Consider the following 21733-nt stretch of genomic DNA (forward strand, 5'->3'; position numbering starts at 1 on the left):
TAAAGCTTAAAAAAATCTATTGTAGTAATATTGGATACGTAAAAATGAAAAATTGTTTTTGGCAATAAAAAATAGGCATGCGAAAAAGCAAAAACTAATAATTAACGTCTCTCTTTAATTTCCTGTTCTGAAGTCGCGGAAATCAAGATGAGTATCTTCCTTGGCCTTTCATATTCTACGGTTTTTATTTATTTATCTCGTGGTAAACGCTTTGATGTTTTCCTCGTGGCGAGGTGTAACAAAACACCCATAATAGCCGTGAGCCAAAGCTGTGAAATATTTAAAACAAGGGCGCTGGCTGGGAACAACTTTTTTAATTTCTTTTTGCCTCGCGCAAACGGCACGCAACGCTCGAATGTTGTGAATATTTTACAAAGGCAGTGCGAAAATTACTGTATAAAAAACATATTGGATTTTGCCTCTCGCTATATTGCACAAATTTAAATGACAAATTTTCACTACGGACTAGAAGGACATCAAATGTTAAAGTTGGGCCCGCGTTAAAGTATAATTCGTTCTTCTTGCTATAGTTTGGGGCTGTGTACAATTTGCCATACAAATATTTTGGCGGTCGTCAGCGACATGAAGAAGAAACTCGAGGCAAACGAATTTCTTAAAAGGTTTTTTGCGACTTGAAGCTGAGCGGAAGCTGTTACTGTTGTGGACAAGCGTGTCGCTCTCCACCAGGTGCTCGATTTGTTCGTCCCATCACTTATTATCGTAAACAAATAGGTACAAGAGGTAGATGCGGGAATTCTCGAGGATGTGCGAGAAGGCTCCGGAAGATGCGCGACCTGTTTTAAGCTCGTATCTTGTTTGAACGTTACACTATTGACATGAAGTTCATTATGCTATGTACTATTTCTTTACAAAAATATGCTTCCATTCCATTCCGCAGCAAGTAAGTTAAGCCTAAAACGACTTCGTAATTATATCCATTATGATCTTTAACTATTAACGGTATTTTCACAATTATATTCAAAAATCCTAACAAATTATATAACGGCAAAATTTGTTAGATCATAAATATTAATAATATTCTTCGGACGGAATAAAAATTTAACAGCGCTGTTAAGACGAGTCTTTGGCATGTTATGACGTCGCAAATGAGATCGTTAATATTAAAGTATTACGTCATAAACGGTCATTTTGAGTTTTTCCTAATTTCGCTGTATACAAAACCGCACGACGGACATTGCAATCTCAAAGGCTACTTAAATGATAAAAGGTTTTTTAGCGTATACCTACGCGAAAAGGAAGTTATTATGGAAGTAGACACATTAATACCGTATATAAAAACAAGGCATTTTCGTGGCATTTAGTTGTTTTTGAACTCATTTTCTTTATAAATTTTAGTTCATAAAATGATAACCTCATTCCAAGATGTTTTTGTAAAAGCATTTAAAAAGCATGATGCTGCATGATCATCTGTCCTCCGGATTAACAGAACACAATAAAATTGAAAGAAACCCAATGAATCAGCGAAGGACGGTCAATGAAAAGCCATTAAAGGATATGATTTATTAACTTGTCCATTTCGCTTAATGAAAAAACATTTTCAGAGATCTCTTTATTATTAAAGATCGGAAATGATACCGATTTTAACCGCACCCCAAAATTAAAAGAATATGATGGTAAAGCTTTTTGCAATTTCTGTCTGTTCTAGTACTCTTTTCTCAGTTGGTCGGTCATAGAGACTTTTGATCATTAACGGAAATAGGATCGGATAGCTCGGAAAAATAGTTACGTGAAAATTGCATTTTATCTAGCTAACTGTACAATTTTTTCAAAATCTGTGAATGCCAAACAAAATACCTTCAAAAATCATGGACGTTTTCATGTAGTTGCGGTGGTTAAGGTAGCTGATCTTGCTAACCCGTCTCAAATTTCCACCCTGTATATCCTGATGCTCTTATCATGAATAAATAAAAAACTGTTAAAAATGTGTGCATATCATACCTTCAACAATAAACTGATGTAAATCCAAAAACTTACCCATATATATAAACCACATGTTAAAGATCTTCGACTACTGACTATAACTTCACTTTATATTAACGCAACTGCCGCCGTATAGGTCCGAATGCACACACAATTATTCATGCGAACTCTAGAGCCAAGACGTTATGGCGTTTGAAAGCTTATAAAATATTACCTTCATACAAAAAAGTGTTTTTGTGATGGCGCCAAAAATTACAATAATTTATCGAAAGTTCTAAGGTCTGAGAAAAATATGCTATTTAAAAAACAAATAAACAACTCATTAACTAATAAAATAATAATAATAAATAAAGCACACACTCAACATAGCCCCGCACTAGGGAAACCCTGTGTCGCGGGTGCCATGGACGCACACATGACAATCACAAATTACACTCAAACTCATAGAGAAATAAATGTTGGCCATACAAACATTTCTCCCGGCCCGGGAATCGAACCTGGGACCTCTGCGTGGCAGTCCGGCATGGTAACCGTTTGGCCAAGGAAGCAGTTAAGTTGCTACATGCCTTTTATTCCCATTGACTTGCCTAAAATAAAATCTTATTTATATTAATTTATTCTTTATATTTCGTACTTTTTATACCAAAGTAGGTATAAAAAGTGCGAAATATACTAGCCAGTAGTAGGCGCATGTGAGTGAGGTTGGGGTCATGGTCTTGCTACAGCACGTTACAATGCAGTTTTAACGTTGTTACAGGAAATGGAGGGCAGAGGAATGTGTTACACGAGGCAGTGCTGAAGAGAATGGGCTACCACAGGGCTCCCTGCTTATACCACACTACGACTCGGGTACGTAATATACCAAGCTATTTTAAAGAAGCCGGAATGTGGATTCGCTACCGAAGAGGAACAGTACTTCTAGTTCAGTTTAAAGAGATTAACATTCAAGCTAACGTCACAGTACATTTATGAAAATATTGTTTATATTAAGGAAAATATTATTTTTTCATGAAAAATTGTGACGACATAACATTAATACGAGGAATAAAACTAAACTAGCTATCCTTGACAGTAGTCTTCATAAACTCTCAAATTCATTTAAGGGGAAATATCAATCCATTCCAATTGATATTCAAAATTTGCCATTTACGAGATGTAAAACTATAATGAAACATAAACTTACTATACTAAAGGTTATTTATACAACTTCTGCGTGCTTGGATGACAAAAATCCGTGGTAGTGAACCGTTTAGCTCTTGCAGGTACTCTCGATCTAACATGTTTAAATTAAATATAGTAATGATAAATGTATTCAAATGTATACTTACAAAGAGCAGCCCCTAAAGTTTCTTGCTCATTCTTCTCAGGGGAATCTGTCTTACAAATGAGCAGTAGAGTTTAATCAGTATGACGATTTCAAGTATAATTTGCTTACCTAAGAAATAAACATTATTTGACTTTGACTTAGACTTTGGCTTTGTTTTTTATTTTTATTTATTTCATAATTCTGCACATTTTCCATAGACGACATTTTCATTACTTTGACCTTAATTATCTTCAGACACAGTTCGAACTTCTAAAATTAGGCTTCGTCACGACCTGTAGAATAGTATTATTGATGCAGGTCTCAAATTTCGTGCACATCGGTGTGGGAACTGCCGAGTAATTCCGTTCGTATATTGTTCAATTTGAGTGGATGCCAAGAAAGCTTCGCCTCGCTTCGCCCCGCTTCGCCCGCTGAGCTGCCATATCTATAAATCTCTATGGTATCGAGTTCTTAGGTTTTCGCGATAGTTGCACATAGGAAATGAAACTTTTTTTTTCGTTAATTAAACCTATTGACCACTTTTAACTCGGGGCACCCAAGCAAAGCAAATAATTAGAAAAGGTAGCAAATAGTAGCAAATAGGTAACAGTTCTTGAATATACACTCAGTGCCAGATGCGACAGGCGACCAGCCGTCCTGACAGTCACAGGGTTTCCCTAGTGCGGGGCTATGTTGAGTGTGTGCGTTATTATAATTATTATATTATTAATATGATATTTCTTTAATTAAAATAATAATTAATAAGTTTCTTTTGCAATTTAAATTACTAATTCAAACTATCTATCTTATTATAGAGGTCGGTGTCTCCTAACACATGCCCTGTCTAGTCTAAAAGGGAACATCAGGCCCCGAGTTAAGTTCACGTGTAATTAACAAATAAAACATTTTTTTGCGCCCCAGGAAATGGGCCGTACTTTTCTTCTTCTCATACAAGTCGTGAGAACTGCTTATGCAGGTCGAAATTAATTTTTATTAATTCATTCAGTAGGCATTCGTAAAACGATATTTTTAGCGTATAAACACTTCTAAAATACGACGGTGTTCCACGCATAAAATGTTACGTCTTTTGTTTATAAATCCGGGGGAAAAACTCGTTTGTCATTTGCTCGCGGGCCAGTAGCCATGATTTATTGCACACGTGATTTAAGACCTGGCTTAAAGCCCATTTAATCGGGTGAGTATGACCGGGTACGGGAAAAAATGAGGAAAAATTACCCTTCTCCCCGTGTTATCCCCGCTAAGCCGCACGGGGCCTTCATCGCGTGAAACCTCCTATTCTGTACCCCTACGAAGATCTACATGGCATAGCGTTAAAAGGGTTTAGATTTTTTTAAATTTTTTACCTGATCTTTTAAGCGGTTTACTCTGTACAGTTATATTGTACGAGAGTTCTGCCACCTTACCTATTTCTGCCACCGATCTGTAATGTGAGCGTTACTGTGTTCCGGTTTTGAAGGGTAACGGTTCTGGTGAAATTACAGGCTCATGGGACTTGTCAACTTGTCTCTGGGTGACGGGTGCACTGGCAGTGCCCCTCAGATCTTTGTGATGTAAAGCTCTGAGTGACACAGCAACTGTCATGGACAGGCGTGTGGCGCACGACTCGTTCGTCTAGTCACTTGGACATTGATGAAGTAGCAAAAAACTTTTAACGCATTTCTTGTTTTGTTTATTTCTGTTATTACAAAGTTAGTGCATTGTCGAGAAGCCGACGATTTACCTTAATATGTTTCATAACATTTACATTTTTCGTTTCCCTGGAAAACAATAAATGCCTATTTCTTTTAGTTTACATGATAATATTGCATTGTTTATACACTTGTGGTGTAGTGTTCTGTGGTCGAGTGCAGACGTGAATATTGTACATAAAGTACTAATTATATTGTCAGTGTTGTAATTTATTAATATTATAGAATCAAAGTGTGGCCCTAACGTGACTCGTTGCTATGAACTTTATTAACATAATAAAACACTTGAAATGAGACAATTTTTCCGAATCTAAACCGCGTAAATTTTACTTTTTGAGCTCTTTACTGGTCCCATGATCATGGCTTATTGAGATATTAGTCATCAACCAGTTATGTCTAATATTAATGCAAACCACCCCATAGTTAATCTTATTTTTAAATTACCAAAGAACGTTCTAATTTACGACTACATAACATTTGCAGAATATATTATGTTATCAATATGATTTTTTTTACTTTAATCAAATTTCGGTGTATTCAATGAATTTTATTTTTTGGTCATTTTCTGTTATTTTTGGAAACAGCCATATTTATTTACTAATATTATGCTCCGCGAATTTTGTGAAAAAAAGGAAATTCGAAAAGAAAAAAGAAACGAATATTGTGAAAAACAAATCAAAGACACAAACAACAAACAAAACAACAGAACAAATTCCTTCGATCCGGCCGGATTTGAACCGACGCCATCTAGCATACCGTGTCAGACGCTATATGAACTAAGTATCTATCTAGGTATCTAACTGTGTGACGAAATATTTTCATAGATTTCTCATAGATGGCGCTACGACTAAAAGTCGTTGAAAAACCAAATACAAAGACACGACAACAAGCACATAGAAAAATTCTTGAGGTCCTCTGGTTTGTTCCGTTGCTTAGGTATGCTAGAAGACGTCGGTTCGAATCCGGCCGGATCGAAGGAATTTTTTGTGAGTGTTCGATCTTTGTATTAATAATTATAACATATTATAAATATGCAGATCTTAATTTTTATTTCGTTTAGTCAGCAATTCAGTGTTAAAATTAAATCTATATGATATGAATACACTACGCCATCGATTCTCCATCGAAGAGCAGAATAGCAAAATATTGCAATGGCTGTTAAATTGTAGCTCGGTGGCTAGCCACTACCTTAACTTTTAGCAGAATACCAAACGCACAAAATCTTGCCATTGACACTATCGACACTGAACCAAGGATAAAAACCCGACGCTTTTTTAACGCCGGGTTTTAATCGCGCTAAAACGCATTAACGCCCGAAACCGAGGTCAAAAACTATTTACAACTAAATGTTTGTAAAACGAGTTTTGCTGAAATGTAATATTGTTACAAAATGTTTATTACCCGATTACATATTTTATTTCCATTTTATCGATAAAAATCGAATTGTAATGTGCATCCCTAGTAGTAAGTGAGAGTCCACAGGATTGCAAGGTGGGTATTGTGTGGAGTTGCCTCTTTTCGTCTAAAAATATTTAGCATATTTTAATTTTTATCTCGTATAGTTAGCAACTTAATTTTCAAATTGAACATAAATAATATTAGTGAACTACGCGATCAATGTACCATCTACTCGCCATTGAAGAGCAGAATACCAAAAACATTCAATGGGAGTTGAATAGTAGAGTGGTGACTAGTCACTGACAAGACTCTTCACTTTTAGCATTTCTGCTAATTGGTATTCACCAAACGTACAAAATCCTGACTGACTGACTGACTGATACTTTATCCACACACACCTGAGATGACCTAAAATTAGCAGACTTTGTGCCCTGCACACATTCACGTAGTGCAAGAAGAAACCCTCCTAAACTTCCTACCTTCATAACGCAAAGAGCGGATATTTAAGAGGTAAGCCGATATAGAAGGTACGCAGCAAATGTTGCAATGTGAGGCGCTCACGTTCAATAATACTTTTTATTTTTATTTTTTAGGCAAGCCGTTGGGGATCGTGTTATAGGGACCATTTGCCGCTGATACTTGCCTTCGAAATATATGATACATGCTTTCGCCTGATGGTCAATATGAGTACACTTCCAAATCCTGTTATGTATAATAGTACCTATATTACTGCAGAGGCCGGGAAATAAGGGATTGCTGGACGAGTATGAATTACTAGAGGGGCTTCGTATAAATTGGAGTCAAGCAATCCCCGCCGAGGCGTGTATAGTGCTTTTGTCAAACAATGTGAGGAAATACTAGAAGACCAAAGAGAGGAAGATGTGTAACAAATAAAGTAAAAACATTAAAAGTAACATTTGACGTGTTAGGACAATTTGCTAAAAGAATGTTGTTATTTTTCAGATACATATTAGTAGTCTATAGTAGTCTGCAAAACTTCTGATCATGTGATTCACGTGATTCTCCAGTGCATGAAAATTTCATAACTTTTCATGTATCTTACTTTGCTCATAGCCAGCTAGAAGTTTTACAGGGTTAATATTACTTCTTGTTTTAAATTAGGCGGAGCACAATCACATTTCCGTTATCGCTCTTCTCAGTAAAACTATTTTTTCAACGAAAATATAACAAAGACGAAAAAGCAGAAAAGAAGTATAGGAAATGAAACTATTTCTCCGGATTTAAATCGCGTATATTTGTTTTTTCAAACAAACCTTTTAGAAAAGAAGTACTTTAGTTTATTTTACCGCCTTTTCTTTTTAAAAAAGTAAGCGGTACAGGGGGCCTACCACAACCTCTTAAAACAATATTACTTTAACCTTACATTAACTTTTTGTGCTATGACGCGCTTAAAGTGAGCTTATTATAATGTCAAAACTATGATGTTTTATTGGCAGCTTTGTGACCATTCATTCACTCAGTTTGCTCTATGACGCGACTTTAACATTAAAGTAATGTTGTTCTTATGTCAAATTTAGCAATTGACAAAAAATGCTGGGATCCCTTTGAAAATTGGCATGTGTGGATCTCTAGGAGATCTCTAGGAGTCTTCAATCACAATTTGGGGTAAAAATTTTGTTTCTGCCGTTTTTCGATATAGCCGTAATTTTTTATGTAAATGGCTATTGATAAAACTTTTTTTGCTCGGACTGAAAATTGGCACGAAAAGATTTCTAAGATTGTTTGATAATAATTAGTGGTCAAAATATATTTTTGCAATTTTTAAATATGGCCGCCATTAAAGAGCTATTTAATTTTTTTTAAAACAAAGCCATAAGTGCCGAGGCCGGAGACCGAGGTCCGCGGAGGGCGAAGCCCGAAGCGTCCGCACGCCATCAAATGGAGATAATATACGGAGACGTAATAGATTACGATTATAAGATCTCACAATTGTAAAAATGTAAAGCATGCTTCCCGATGTAGTGGAAATGAGATACTTATTATAGCGTTGTTGTATCTCAACCGTCTCTATGTTAGATTTCATTTTCTTGAAAGCTATACCAAAGAGAAGTATTTAGTGGGAAAAAATACCAAACTACTGCCGAATGAATACCAAATCAACGATAACCTAGAATACTCAGATCAAAACCAACTTAGAAATGTTCGTTTCTTAAATTGACATAAATCGGCAATTGACCTCCTCATCAAGCGCCCATAGTACTAACTGCTGTGCCACCGAAGAGCATGAGCATACCCCGTAAACTGAAACCGACCACGCGCCGCAGGCCGAGCCCGACCCCACCGTAGGTACAGGACTCGTAGTTTATATAGCGTTATTTCTTTCGTATTTGTAATATGGAATAGACCACATTGGGAAATTATTCTTTCTTTCAATCACTTTAGCAATAATACATTACTTGGTTGACAGGTTTGTAATGGTACCAATATGAGTAATATTAGAATAAGCTTACATTGAAATAAGATTGTATATCTACACACATAAACATAATCATAATCATCATAAACTCTCTAAATTGTGTTCAAAAACCACAAATTACGACCAGCATTAAAGGTAGACTATTTTGTTAGAACAAATTTCTTATCTGAGAAAATGTTATTATTGCTTCATAATAACATCGAATTCGATGTTAATAATACATTGAAATTTTGAACACCTCTGAAAAACAAAACAATTTGATTGGACCTCAATCCCAATATCAGTCGAGATGAAGTTTTATTGGTAATGAAATGTCAATAGCAAACAATTTTGACAATTTCACACGTAACTTGATATCGAACGATATGATAGTTAGGGCCGATTCTAGTTTGTCTATGAAATAAAAATAAAAAGTACGGTTGTGTGACATGCGTGAGAAAAGTTTTTATTTGCCGCCATTTCGCCAGTCGTAACTTGCGGTTCCTGAAGACATCACTGAGAGCTTTTAATATGTGTGTAGATAAAGCAGTGTATATAACGGTACGTAATTATGCATTAAAACACTCGTCAGATGTTTTTATAAAACTCGCCTGTCGACTCGTTTCATAAACCCTCACTTTCATTATGTAACAGTCACATAAACTACTATTTTGGAAAGGTTTTGGTAGGCCCCCAGGTAGGTATTTTTAATTCTCGCAATCACGAACACTGGGCAGTTGGCTGTATTAATTTTTCTTTTGCCTGTTTGCGTAGTTCATTATAAGTACTAAATAGATTTAAAAGTTTAGTTAAGTCTAGGGGTCGTATTCCAGAACTCTAGTCAATGCTCAAGTCAGGATTTGAGCAGACTTGAGTATGATTTCAAGCACTGAAAATACGACCCTAATGGCAAGGACTTGAGTATGATTTCTAGTGCTTTGAATCATACTCAAGTCCTGACTTGAGCATCGAGTAGAGTTCTAGAATACGACCCTAAGGGTCGTATAACATTGCTCAAGTCAGGACTTGAATATGTTTTTAAGCACTAGAAATCATACTCAAGTCCCTGCCATTACGGTCGTATTCCAGTGCTTGAAATCATACTCATATCCTGGCTGTTCGTTTTTTGAAAGTAATGCACACGTTTCAGAGCATGTTTGAGAAAAAATACTTAATGTATAAAACGAGATGAACAAGTCGCGCGTTTGGTTTTAAGCGATATGCCTTAACCCGTAACTGTTCCAATAGGAAGAGAATAGGGAAAAACTATTTTCCTGGAGCAAAGGGTTTAGGTATTTACAATTAAATAACGGTCTTACTAAAAACATACTATACACCTAGGGATATTGACTGTCCTAATTTGTTACACGATAAGATGTACTTTATCCGATCATCTAAAATGATGAAAACAGGCTGAAATGAAATTCTAAAACAAATTATTTCAGAATGAAATATTTAACTCTGTACTAGGATTATTGCGAATACCAGCATCCGCACCCGCGGATAATCAGCGTAAATCAAAATATCTGCACCAGGATTAATTAATGCTGATATTCATTGCATTCAAGTCGTGACATGACTTAAAAGGCGCACTGGAATAATTTACAAACCTTCCAGAAACAGACTCTGAGCCATAAAAGCAGCTCATAGACTTTTCATAAATCTCATAAAGTTTGACGAAAACAATCAATCTGGTTGATTAAGCTAGGCAGATTCATTAAGATTTGAGCTTAATCAAGCTAGGCAGATTGATTGTTTTCATGAAGATTGTTAAAAATACTTTTTTGTTATTAAATATCACAAAATCATTGAAATAATATTTTATTACAGTATCAAAGATAATAAACAGCTTTTTTATGTCGATAGATTCAGTTAGAATGTATATTTTTCGCGATTTTTTTTTAAATACCTAATAATAATAATAATAATAATAATTTCATTTATTTCAGACCATGTCCATAGTGTGTTAGTTACAAAATCTTATAGCCTATGTTAGTATGAACAATTCAATAATAATAATAATAATAATAATAATAATAAACTACATTAAATTATAAACTAAGCCCCTGGAACCCATATGCACTAGGTTCCAGTGCTTCCAAAAAGCGCAAGCCGGCTGTTCCCAAACTGAATTCAGAAGGCTGTTGGAACCATCACGAAGACGTCGCATCAGGGAGGCTGATCTCTTGCGTAAAAAATGTGATGTGTAAAAAAACCTGCGTCATCAACAATCTTACTTTGTACATAATTTTTATATGGAGATATTTCTCTTCATACTACAGAGAACCTGCTAAATTTTGGTTTTCAACTGAAGCCCTGTAGTTATTATATTCACATTTATCCCAAAATTTGCAAATTACTCAGCGACTTTGACGACACGCTGCGACGTTCGCTGTCCCGTCAGTCGCCATCAGGCGCTTGTCGATGTCGGGTCTGTATCATATTTTCTCCGCCTGTACTTATTTTATTCAATAGGCTCACGTTGAAATACCTTGCCTTAATCGCAAAGGTTTTATGGATACAGCCACTACACTCGTCACCTGAAGTTTCACTACCGCCAGAACGTAGTAATGGTCACGTTACTGCTTGGCGGCAGAATTAGGCATGGTGGCATGGCAATACTTTACTGGATGAATGCTACGAAGTCTAATTGGTTCTGTCGAACTTTGTTCTCTAATTTAGTGTATATTGCGTATTACAATCGTAAAGTTTCTAAATTGGACAATTTATTAGTATATAAGTAGTATTCTAGGTAACATTTTTTATATAGGTTTTGTACCAAACCCATATCTTTTTTTTATTATATCAAGTGACGGGACGGACAAATCGTGCGCCTGATGAAGCTACACGCCTGTCCATAACAGTTGCAGTGCCACTCAGAGCTTTAAATCGCAAATATCTGAGGGGCACTGCCACTGCACCCATCACCCTGAGACATAAGTTGACCTGCACCCTTACCCTTCAAAACCGGAACACCAGCAAAGCAATAATGCTTGGCGGCAGAAATAGGTAAGGTGGCAGCACTTCCCTGGACGAACTCTTTATATCTCTCTCTTAATTTATCTTTATATCTCTAATAGATTGGATGTTCTAAAGCACATGTTGACTGTACTCCTCAAAATACGTTGGTTCTTGAAAATTCACAAATGGTGTCTATTAAATGTTTTCAATCCACATGGACCATTGATGGTTTTAAATGTGCTAATAAAAGGATGTTAAAAATTACAGGATAGCAGTCGAGCGAGGGTGAGGTGCGCGCGCGCGGCGTGCATGCGTTGATGGGCACGGGGGTGGGCGCAGGGGGCGCTGGCGCGGGCGGGGGGCGCACAGCGCGCGCGCTACGGCTGCTCCTACTACTGGTCATGGCGCTAGCCGCAATCGAGTACCTCTTCGGCTCCATCCTTGATGCCTCACCGCTGCGCACCTACCTATACACCCCGCTCTACAATGCTACCTTACCAACTATCAAGTAAGCGCTCGACACCACTTCTCAAATCTAGGTTGAACCAATTTATGAGGATACATTTAAATGTAATAAGATATTTCACTGAACAAAGAAATGTCCTTTTACTCGAGAGGCTCTTGTCGCTACAATACGCCATTTTGAAAAAAAAAACGTTATCGCGTGAAAATAAGATTTAGTTTATCTTACGAAGAGTGCTAATTGTCGCAAACAGCAGCATTCTACATTTGAAATCAATGTTCCCTTTTATTTTTCAGAACACGCGATCTACCCGAAGAAAAGTCCTCGGCATCATGGCCAAAGAAACTACCCGAAGCTGTTATATCTTCAAATATAACCAATATTATTCACATTCATAACTCGAATAACTTAACACTCTCAAATGATACAACCAGTTTTGCAGAAAATGTAACTGAAACTAAAAACGTTACAAAACAAAGTACAATGAGTCGAAAAGAACACATACTAAAAACAATACATGATTACTACGACATGAGAAGTAAAACTCATGAAATGACCAAGAAGAAAAATGTAACGTCTAATAGAGCAAATCTGATCACAAAAATTATGGACAGCTTGAGAAATCTTACGTCAACAGAGCCAACGTTAATGAGGAGCAATGATTCGTTACCTTATTGTGAACCGTTTGATAATTTAGGTAAGGACTTATGACGGCCTCGTTGACCTAACGGTTTACATTGTGGGCGCTGGATGCGGAGGTCCCGGATTCGATTCACGGTAGAACCAATGTGGGAAGAGAACTTTTAATTAAATTACTCTATGCATTTATGCCTCCGTAGTCGAACGTCTCAGGATCGATTCCCGGGCCGGGAGAAATATTTGTATGGGCCTACATTTATTTACCCTGTGAGTTTGAGTGTAATGTGTGGTTGTCTATATGTGTGTCAATGGCACTCGCGATTAATGGTTGGCCTAGTACGGAGCAGAGAAAGACTTCCAAAGAAAACGGTAATACTTTTACCGTTTTCTTTTTTCTATTGGTATAAAATACAGGTGTCGTGGTGGCAAATCTTTCCTTGATGTAGTGTATCGGTGGACAGTTGGTAATGTACTACGTAAAATAAAGTATGAATCACGTGTTTAAACTAAAGTGCACGTGGCTAAAGTAGATCGCCGCATTGGCAGAGTTGTACCGAAGAATGTATGAGACCATACAGATATTTAGCCAAAGGCTTCAAAGATATAACTCCTCTCTTTTTGCGTTTGGGGTTAAATAAACTAAGCTATTATATTTTCTTAGTATTTAGTGCGCAAAATTTTTTAACACCCAAAAATGCCACTGCAAACATATTTAATAAATAATTGTTGAAGAGGCTCAGATCTTGAAAGGAGGCAGTGGACTTTGTTCCTTCCGTTCTGAAGAGTTTACCCATAAAACCAAGAAATGTAATTTTGGAAAAATGTTGGTGACACTCACCTTTAACTCCAGTGCGTACTGGCGGTGATTAGAAGATAACTCCTTGTTTGCGACGAATGAATATTGTAAATAATTACTGATAAGCGGTTTTCCATTTACAGCAGCGGTTTCGATCAGTGTAATTCTCGTGGCAATTTTTTGTCTCAATGATTTAGACTGTGTTTCCATCCTCTAAACTCAATGACCATCTCAATTTCTTGTTTCTATTTTCTTCTTTTTGGCCATAGCCAAGCGCGAAAGGAGGTCGGAGAATGCCTTCCAATCTTTTCCCAAAAATATCTTTAATAATTTCATGGGCTCAAACAATTTTTTTACATTTTCAGGACCAGTCCAACTGAATAAGTCAAAGGTATCGTTAGAATACGTAAACACCAAATATCCCGAAGTAGGACCGGGCGGAATGTATGCCCCTCCAAACTGCACTGCCAGGCACAAGGTTGCCATTATTGTGCCATACAGGTACCTGCGTACATCGTTATAATAATATAATGTATAAAAGTAAAATAATAAATTCTTTACACGACGCCGATGGTTTGAACAGCGAACATCACTAAATTATTTTAAGAGTACAATTTAAGAAACAGTTTTTTTCCCATTCCGTACTTTTATTGATCAATAGTGTTATTCTTATGTTACAGAAATCGCGAAGAACATTTAGGAATATTCCTAAATCACATGCACCCTTTCTTGATGAAGCAACAATTAGAATATGGGATATTTATCATAGAACAAGGAGGTATGTATTTCTCTCCTTTAAATGTGCCCTTGTATATTTAATAATTAATTAAAACTAAATTAATTAAAATATCTGAATATCATCAATAGTGAAACATCCTGAGATTCAATAAGCTTTAATTACAATTATTAAAGCGACATCTCTAGTCAGCTGCTGGTAGCTGTAAAGGTACCTGGCTGAGTCAAGAAACAGATTTCTCGTAGATGGCGCTACGGGAAAAAATTCGTAAGGTTCGTTGGGTTTCGGTCTGGAATGGTATCAGACGGTATATTCTTGAAGACGTTGGTTCGAATCCAGCCGGATCAAAAGAATTTTTTCCAAGTGTTCGATCTTAGTATTAATCATTATAACAAACTAGTGGAGTAATTTCACAAAAAAAATGCAAACACATTCAATTAACTAAATATACATAAAATTAACTTAATTATAATTAAAACTACATTGAAACAATATTTATTGAATATCAGAATAGAATATAATAGACATTTATTGCAACGCCACAACACAACATAGATACAAAAAAAATTATAACACAAACAAGAAAAACAAAATCAAAGAAATAATAATTAATAAACAAAATATAAAATATAAAAAAAAATTAAATAACACAAATCTGACAAAAAACAAATTATAACTACAAATTTTGTACTGTCATTTGTGCGGTTGTGACGTACGCAAAAGCACTTCATTCAGCATAAACCACAGCCATAACCATATACTAAATCTATGGCCATAACTGACTGCAGCGCTTGTTTTAAATGAGCCCTGAGCCCAGATGAGTGACGGACGTGTGTGTCGCGAAAGAACTTAAAATAACTCTACTTAAATATTTGTGGTGATTTAATTACGTATTGATAATGTTTTACTATGATATTCATATATTTTTTGTGAAAATAGACTTGTTTGTTATAATTATTGAAAGAAAGATCGAGCAACAAAATGAAAAATTCTCACCGCTTGCGCTTGATCTACAGATCAAGTCAGTAGTAAGATGTTATGAATTTCTATGTTCTTGAGATTTTGTGTTTGTCTAAACTGTTTTTTTACCTTGAAATAGCTCTAAAATATAGGTAATTTACGACCGTCATGGTAAATAACCAAATCGTTTTCTAGAAATCCTTAGACTGGTCGAGGGGATCTTAAATAATATTCCTAAAGTGTTCGTAAGTTGCCTTATACCAAAAAATCCTATAAAGTTTTACGTGTAAACGCAACGCTCTTTTGAAAACTTTTAGGAAAATCAGACTTCAACCGTGCGAAATTATTCAACGTTGGCTTCGTAGAGAGCCAAAAGCAAAAGTCTGGAGGCTGGCAGTGCTTCGTCTTCCATGACGTCGATTTGCTGCCGATGGACGAGCGGAACACGTACTCCTGTCCAAGACAACCTCGGCACATGTCTGCTGCCATTGACAAGTTTAAGTATCAGTAAGTTTTACACTACATATTGGCCACGGTCCGCGATTCTGTTTAGGTGCATTGTCCCGGCTAATAATGTGCCTAATAGCTTCCACCGTCTTAGCTTGTGCCATTTCCCCGCGAATTCCCATAGTCGCCTCAATTTCGCCTTCGAATCTACGAAATCGCGATAGTAGACCGAGCCCATTTCGAGAACTCTTTTAGATGTTGGTGGTGGTTGTGATTGTAATTGGGTTTGTGTTATTTATTTTATTAATTATGTGGGGAGGAGGACGGGGTAATTAATTCTGCATGAAAAACAACATTCAACACAAGCGTTTACGTTAACTTCCGTCTAAAAGTTCCCTGGGCTCATTCCCACGAAGTAGCTCTGATGTATTCCTTATTGAAGGAACTTAAAATCTCGTGTTCCACCGGCTACATTTTTATATTTTAGGGCGATTATAAATACGTTTTAGTTACGCAAATGTCCATAAGTGGCGGTTACCACATTCCGTCAGCTAGACAGTTTACACCGGACAAGGGGCGGGAACTATGTCAATTATCTCCGGGTGTGACGACTCGACTCAAAGTGACTGGGGACAGCCGGATTATAAGACGGTACAGATCCTGACAGGCGATGGTTGCTTTCGGAGGAAGCTCCACAGGTTGAGGTTTCCGACGCGGGATCCTGTCACTGCGGTAAAACCGAGGTGGAGGTCGTACCGCACAAAGTTGTATTGGGAGGACCGTAGAAAACTTTTACACCCGGCCCATTCCTCTATAGCGAACTCGTGGACTCAGAGGTGAGCTTCAGGCGGCTATCGGAATTTGTGCGAAAATAGCACGATTGTCGGAGCAATAGATAACCTCTCGGCGGACACCAAACGCATACAAATTAAAGGGCGGCGGCGGCGGTTTGACGACACAGGGACGATTAAAAAAATGCCACGAGTGCATTGAAGGCTATTCCCAAATTTAACATCACTTTGGCTACATTTTGACTTTGGAAGCACCGGTGTTTGTTCAGTCGAATGGAGACTACTTTGAAGGATGCCACGAGCCGGGTAATGATTAATAAACCCAGCGCGGAAGAACGAACGAAGGCCGGATACTTTTGGCACAGACCTCATATGTGTCGTGCACGCCCTAGAAAAATGAGTTTGTTAAATTTATGGACAAGGTCATACACATATTAATTATTTTTAATAAGTCACGAAAAGAGCACTCTGAAGAGAGACTGGCTCTTAGCTGTTTTGTAGGTACACCGCAAAAATACCCAATGGTCAAAACTTCAATTTCGTTTTCCTTTTATTTCAAGGTTACTTTACGAAGAGTTATTCGGCGGAGTGTCAGCGATGACTTACGAGCAGTTCGTCAAAGTAAACGGCTTCTCCAATAAGTATTGGGGATGGGGTGGTGAAGACGACGACATGGCTTATAGGTTAGTACATTGAGGCCCTTTTAGAAGGAACGTTTATCGCACGCTTCGTGGCGAGAAATCGTACGGTACTATCGCAAGCAATAATAGCCATAAGATTATCGCATCATAATGTTTACATACAAAAAGATAAAGGCAAGGTAACTTATCATGTACTACGACTGGTTACATAGCGAAATATATCTGCCCTCCTTATCATAACCAATAACTCAAAAGGACTTCTAATCTCATACTACAGATCAGCAGCTTGATTTTGATTGCCTCTTCCGATCGGAAACTGCGTCTTTTCCGAGTCGAGGCGCATAAGTGCTATTCACAACTGGCCGATCGGAAACTTTTGATATTTCTAATCGGAACTCCCAAATTAGAAAGATATAGTAGGAATCAGGTTCATCTTCTCGCTCAGAAACTCATCTGATTTCGAGACTACCCAATCGCATCAATTCCGATTTGAATCAAAATCGGGACGCGTATATCTGAAAAAGGTCAAAATACCGTTTTATATCTAGATGGTACTGGCTGCCCGTACTCTCGTTCTTCGTCCGCCATCTCTCCGAAACAATTGCTATCAAATAAGTAATACTCGACTAAATTAAAAACGCATGATGCGAATGAAGCTTCATATCTGACATTGTGTTTTAATTTGGTGGAGTTATTACTTATTTGACATTAATTGTTTTGGAAGGATGTCGGATGGAGAACGAGAGTAGGCCCCCAGATCAATAGTTTGGAAATAGTCGGGCGCTAATTTGTCATTTTTTAACCTCAAGTACGCTATCGTAGTTAACGTACCCAACAACCGTGCTATCTATAAAATTTTATTTGGTTTTTGCATTTTAGTAGTTATGAAAAGAAGAAAAAAAGCGTCCACTTTCGTAGCTAGATACAAAATGAGTTATAGTTATGAAAAATAGTTACGTAGATGGACCAAAGGGTTTATATTATGTAAATAGCCATAGATGTGAATTAATTCTTCTTTAATATGAAATCATCGAGCATCTAACCAGAAATAGAGACGAAATAAGGGCCATATAGTCCTGGTGACACATTAGCGATACAGCTCTTATAAATATCAACTCTCGTTTGCACTGAAATATAGACAGGCCAACTACTGACCTGTATGTCGATCTCCGTATATCCCAAAAAATATTCTGTATTTATTATAATAAAGATAATATCTCTAACAATGCCGTGCTGTTCTATTCGGTGGTGTGGGAAAAACAGCAAAATATCTAATTACAAAACAAACGCAATCACATTTCATCGGTAATTAAATATTAAATATGTAAAGTTGCAATTTTCGTCCATTATAGCAAAGCTCAAGTTAACTGGTCGACACCCATTGACGACAGCCGACAGTCAATTGTTTCGAACTCGGGCTAGCCAATCGGAGCGTAGTTGTCACAGTAATGATATGGCAGAATAGTTTTCAAACAAATTAAATGACATTTCGTCTCTATTTCTCGTTATATACTCGATGTATGAAATATACGAAGACAGTTTTTTTTTCGTTTTAATATTATTCAAATATTGATCATGAGTTAAAATTATTTTCTGAACTTTGACAAATATTTGTGTCAATAGATTGCATTGTATGTTACAAACTAATTTATAAATTAACGCTTCCTAATATGGTTAGATGGCGCTAATCCTAAACAAGATAACAGAATTGACGGCACTATCCACTTAAATCTTTGCCATAAGCGCCATCTCGGCGATTTGTTTGTTATTACTAGAGTAGCATTGATAAATTTATCATGCTGTAATTCAGCATGTCAATGTAAAACAAATTAGTTACAAAAATAGCTATTTGGCACTCGTCTCGACATCTGGTGTACCAATAGGTACTAAATACCCTACTACGCTATCTCGCATCACGATTAACAGTTCTCTTGATTTATTGGTCCATGTCATAACCAACATATCGAAAATTTTGCGAAATCGAGTTATTATATATCTGGAATTAGCGAAATGAGATACACAACTCCTTATGTTTACACGGAGACGTTGAAGAATAAAAAAATGAGAATTAGGCTAAACTCACACTGGCGCAGAGTCGGCGCTGTTTTTCAACTATAACGCGCCCGCTTCAAAGTGTGGTCGGCGTCTGATGCCTCACTCACACAAGCATCGGCACAAGTAACGCGCAGCGACACGCGCCGGCACTCGTTTCCATATTTGCATGACATAAATTTGTACCTTAATAATGGGAAAATAGAGATCAATATGCTATAGGCGAAAAATATGACTTGTCGCGACGCTTCGACTCTGCGCCAGTGTGACAACTCACAACTGTGAGTGGGTCTTGACCTTAAGGCTCAACAGCCCTAAGATCAGACACAGCGGCGCGCAATGGCCGGAAGAGCTGACGCGGTGCTTTTTTTAACTAATCGCTACAAGTCTCACGCAGCCTCGAGGATGCTCACGGTGCCGCACTATACATTCTATCATTTCAAATCAAATTGATCTAATCTAATAGATTTAAATCTTAATGTTTATGCCACTGTTGTTTCTCTCCGTATTTAAAAAAATCGTATTAATCGGAATTATTTATTGAATGTCAAGTTCATACGAACCAATCAGCCTGTCATTGATATGTGACAGGTTTCTAGCTTAGACTATTTTTTCTATCCTCTAAGGTTTCTAGGACCTTGGCATTTTATACCAACTTCAGTTATTATCCTCAGCTTTAACCAAAAATTGAAAAAAATATATTGTAAACTGCTTAAACACTATTCTGTTTAATTACAGGCTAAAATTCGAAGGCTACCACATAGCCCGATATAAGATGTCTATAGCCCGGTACGCTATGTTAGCACATAAGAGCTCTACACCAAATCCTAAGAGGTAAATATAAGTGTTAAATATTTATTATTTTTAATTACATCTTTTTTTATTTTGAGTTCTGCATAGTTAACTCAGACTTGTTTTTCTGAAACACTAAGAAAGCAAGACATGAGTATAAAATAAAACCTTCAAATTAGACGCTTATAGAAGCGGCATCACCGTGGCGCTGCTACCGCACCACTACTAATTTTTATACAATATTTAGAAGCGCAGTTGCACAGTGCAAAAATGTTTACAGTCACAAGTTTGGCCGTTTTGTGTCTAACTTAAAAGCGCCCGTAAATTTATTTTAACTTTAACTTTTTGTTAATATATTTTTGCGTTATACCTTCATTATATATTTCCTTTTTTTCGTATATTGTTTACATTTAATAAAATTGTTATTTTATAAATTATGTTAGAGGGCTTGCAACACTCATACAAATCAGTTTAGGTTTAAGAGTGTAAAGTAAAACCGTGTTAATGTTTTTGTAATTATTAAACTAATTAAAAACTAAACAAAAGTACTAATTCCAAGTGGTTTTAATTGGTTCCGTTTATGATAGTTTGGTACGAACGCCGTTAGAGGCGTTACTAGATTTTTTTACACACACACTCATAACGATATAAATAATAAACTGATACAACTTTTGTAAAATTGAGACGGTCTCAGGTGCTTTTTTTTAAGTAAAAGTTAAAGTGTACCCTTAGAGTTCACCCTTTTTGTTAACTCTGGGGTTTTAATGCCACTACGAGTTTGAAATTTAATTTTTAGTTTTCAATAAAATAATTTTTCAATTTCAGATATAAACTTTTGTCACAAACAAGTAAAACATTCCAAAAAGACGGATTGTCCACTTTGGAATACGTTGTCCAAAATGTCGTAAAGCACCATCTGTACACTCTAATAACAGTCAACATAGACGAGAGCAGCTGATGGATGTATTTCGCCAAACTACTGTTTGGCGATCAAAGGTAACACACTCAACGTTGACTCCAAAAATGTGGTGAAAAAGGATCGTGAACGCTGAAAAGTGGAATAATCCAAAGCCGTGAAAATTAGAAAACGAGTGTAATGACAAGACGTTCTGCACAGAATTGCGATGTGATATCTATACGATGGTTACCCCAGTGCTAATGAATAATGGATCTCTTCATTATTATAAGACAAAATAATGTTTATTTCAAAACCAGATTCAATAAGTTAAGTATTTTCGAAATTTTTTTAAACCTGCAATGTTTTTGTAATACTCGTTTGGTATTGTTAGTGTTTAATAGAAAGCTAAGATATCATTCGAAAAAATAAGTTTTCGTTTAAGACATACTTGTAGGTTTTAAAAAATGTCGACAGAATTTAGGTAAATAATATTGTATAGAAAATAATTTGGAGCATTTCTGCCAAATTTGCCGAATCTGAAAGAATCTTAATTAACGTAATTTACTTCTATTATTTAGGTTTTTACTTTATTGCATTTCAAGGCGTTAGTGAAATCTTTAGTTTTTAGGCAAACAATATGTAAAAAAAATTACTTATAATTGTAGAGCTATACAACAAACATAAAATGTTATTGTACGTTATGCGTCTTCAATTAGAGAAAAGCTTACAAGTATGATTATTTATGCTATATATATTTATTTATAAATATAAAGTTTTGTTTCTAGTT

The 21733-nt window shown here is 36.4% G+C and overlaps 1 protein-coding gene across 2 annotated transcripts in view; it reads left to right on the plus strand.

Moving 5' to 3' along the window:
* Positions 1–21399, plus strand: part of LOC113231574 (beta-1,4-N-acetylgalactosaminyltransferase bre-4-like) — a 480048-nt gene extending 458649 nt beyond the window's left edge. For both annotated transcript variants that reach the window (XM_026465917.1, XM_026465918.1), the window contains exons 2-10: positions 2699–2790; positions 11999–12239; positions 12491–12891; positions 13995–14130; positions 14310–14407; positions 15643–15832; positions 17124–17246; positions 19995–20090; positions 20874–21399. In XM_026465917.1, the coding sequence (XP_026321702.1) occupies positions 12049–12239; positions 12491–12891; positions 13995–14130; positions 14310–14407; positions 15643–15832; positions 17124–17246; positions 19995–20090; positions 20874–21006 (1368 nt within the window). In that variant the 5' untranslated portion in view covers positions 2699–2790; positions 11999–12048 and the 3' untranslated portion in view covers positions 21007–21399. The remainder of the gene's footprint in view (positions 1–2698; positions 2791–11998; positions 12240–12490; positions 12892–13994; positions 14131–14309; positions 14408–15642; positions 15833–17123; positions 17247–19994; positions 20091–20873) is intronic.
* Positions 21400–21733: the final 334 nt, after the last annotated feature.

The sequence above is a fragment of the Hyposmocoma kahamanoa genome, unplaced genomic scaffold, assembly GCF_003589595.1.
Source record: "Hyposmocoma kahamanoa isolate Upper Pololo Valley unplaced genomic scaffold, ASM358959v1 65, whole genome shotgun sequence".
In the NCBI taxonomy this organism is placed as follows: Eukaryota; Metazoa; Arthropoda; class Insecta; order Lepidoptera; family Cosmopterigidae; genus Hyposmocoma; species Hyposmocoma kahamanoa.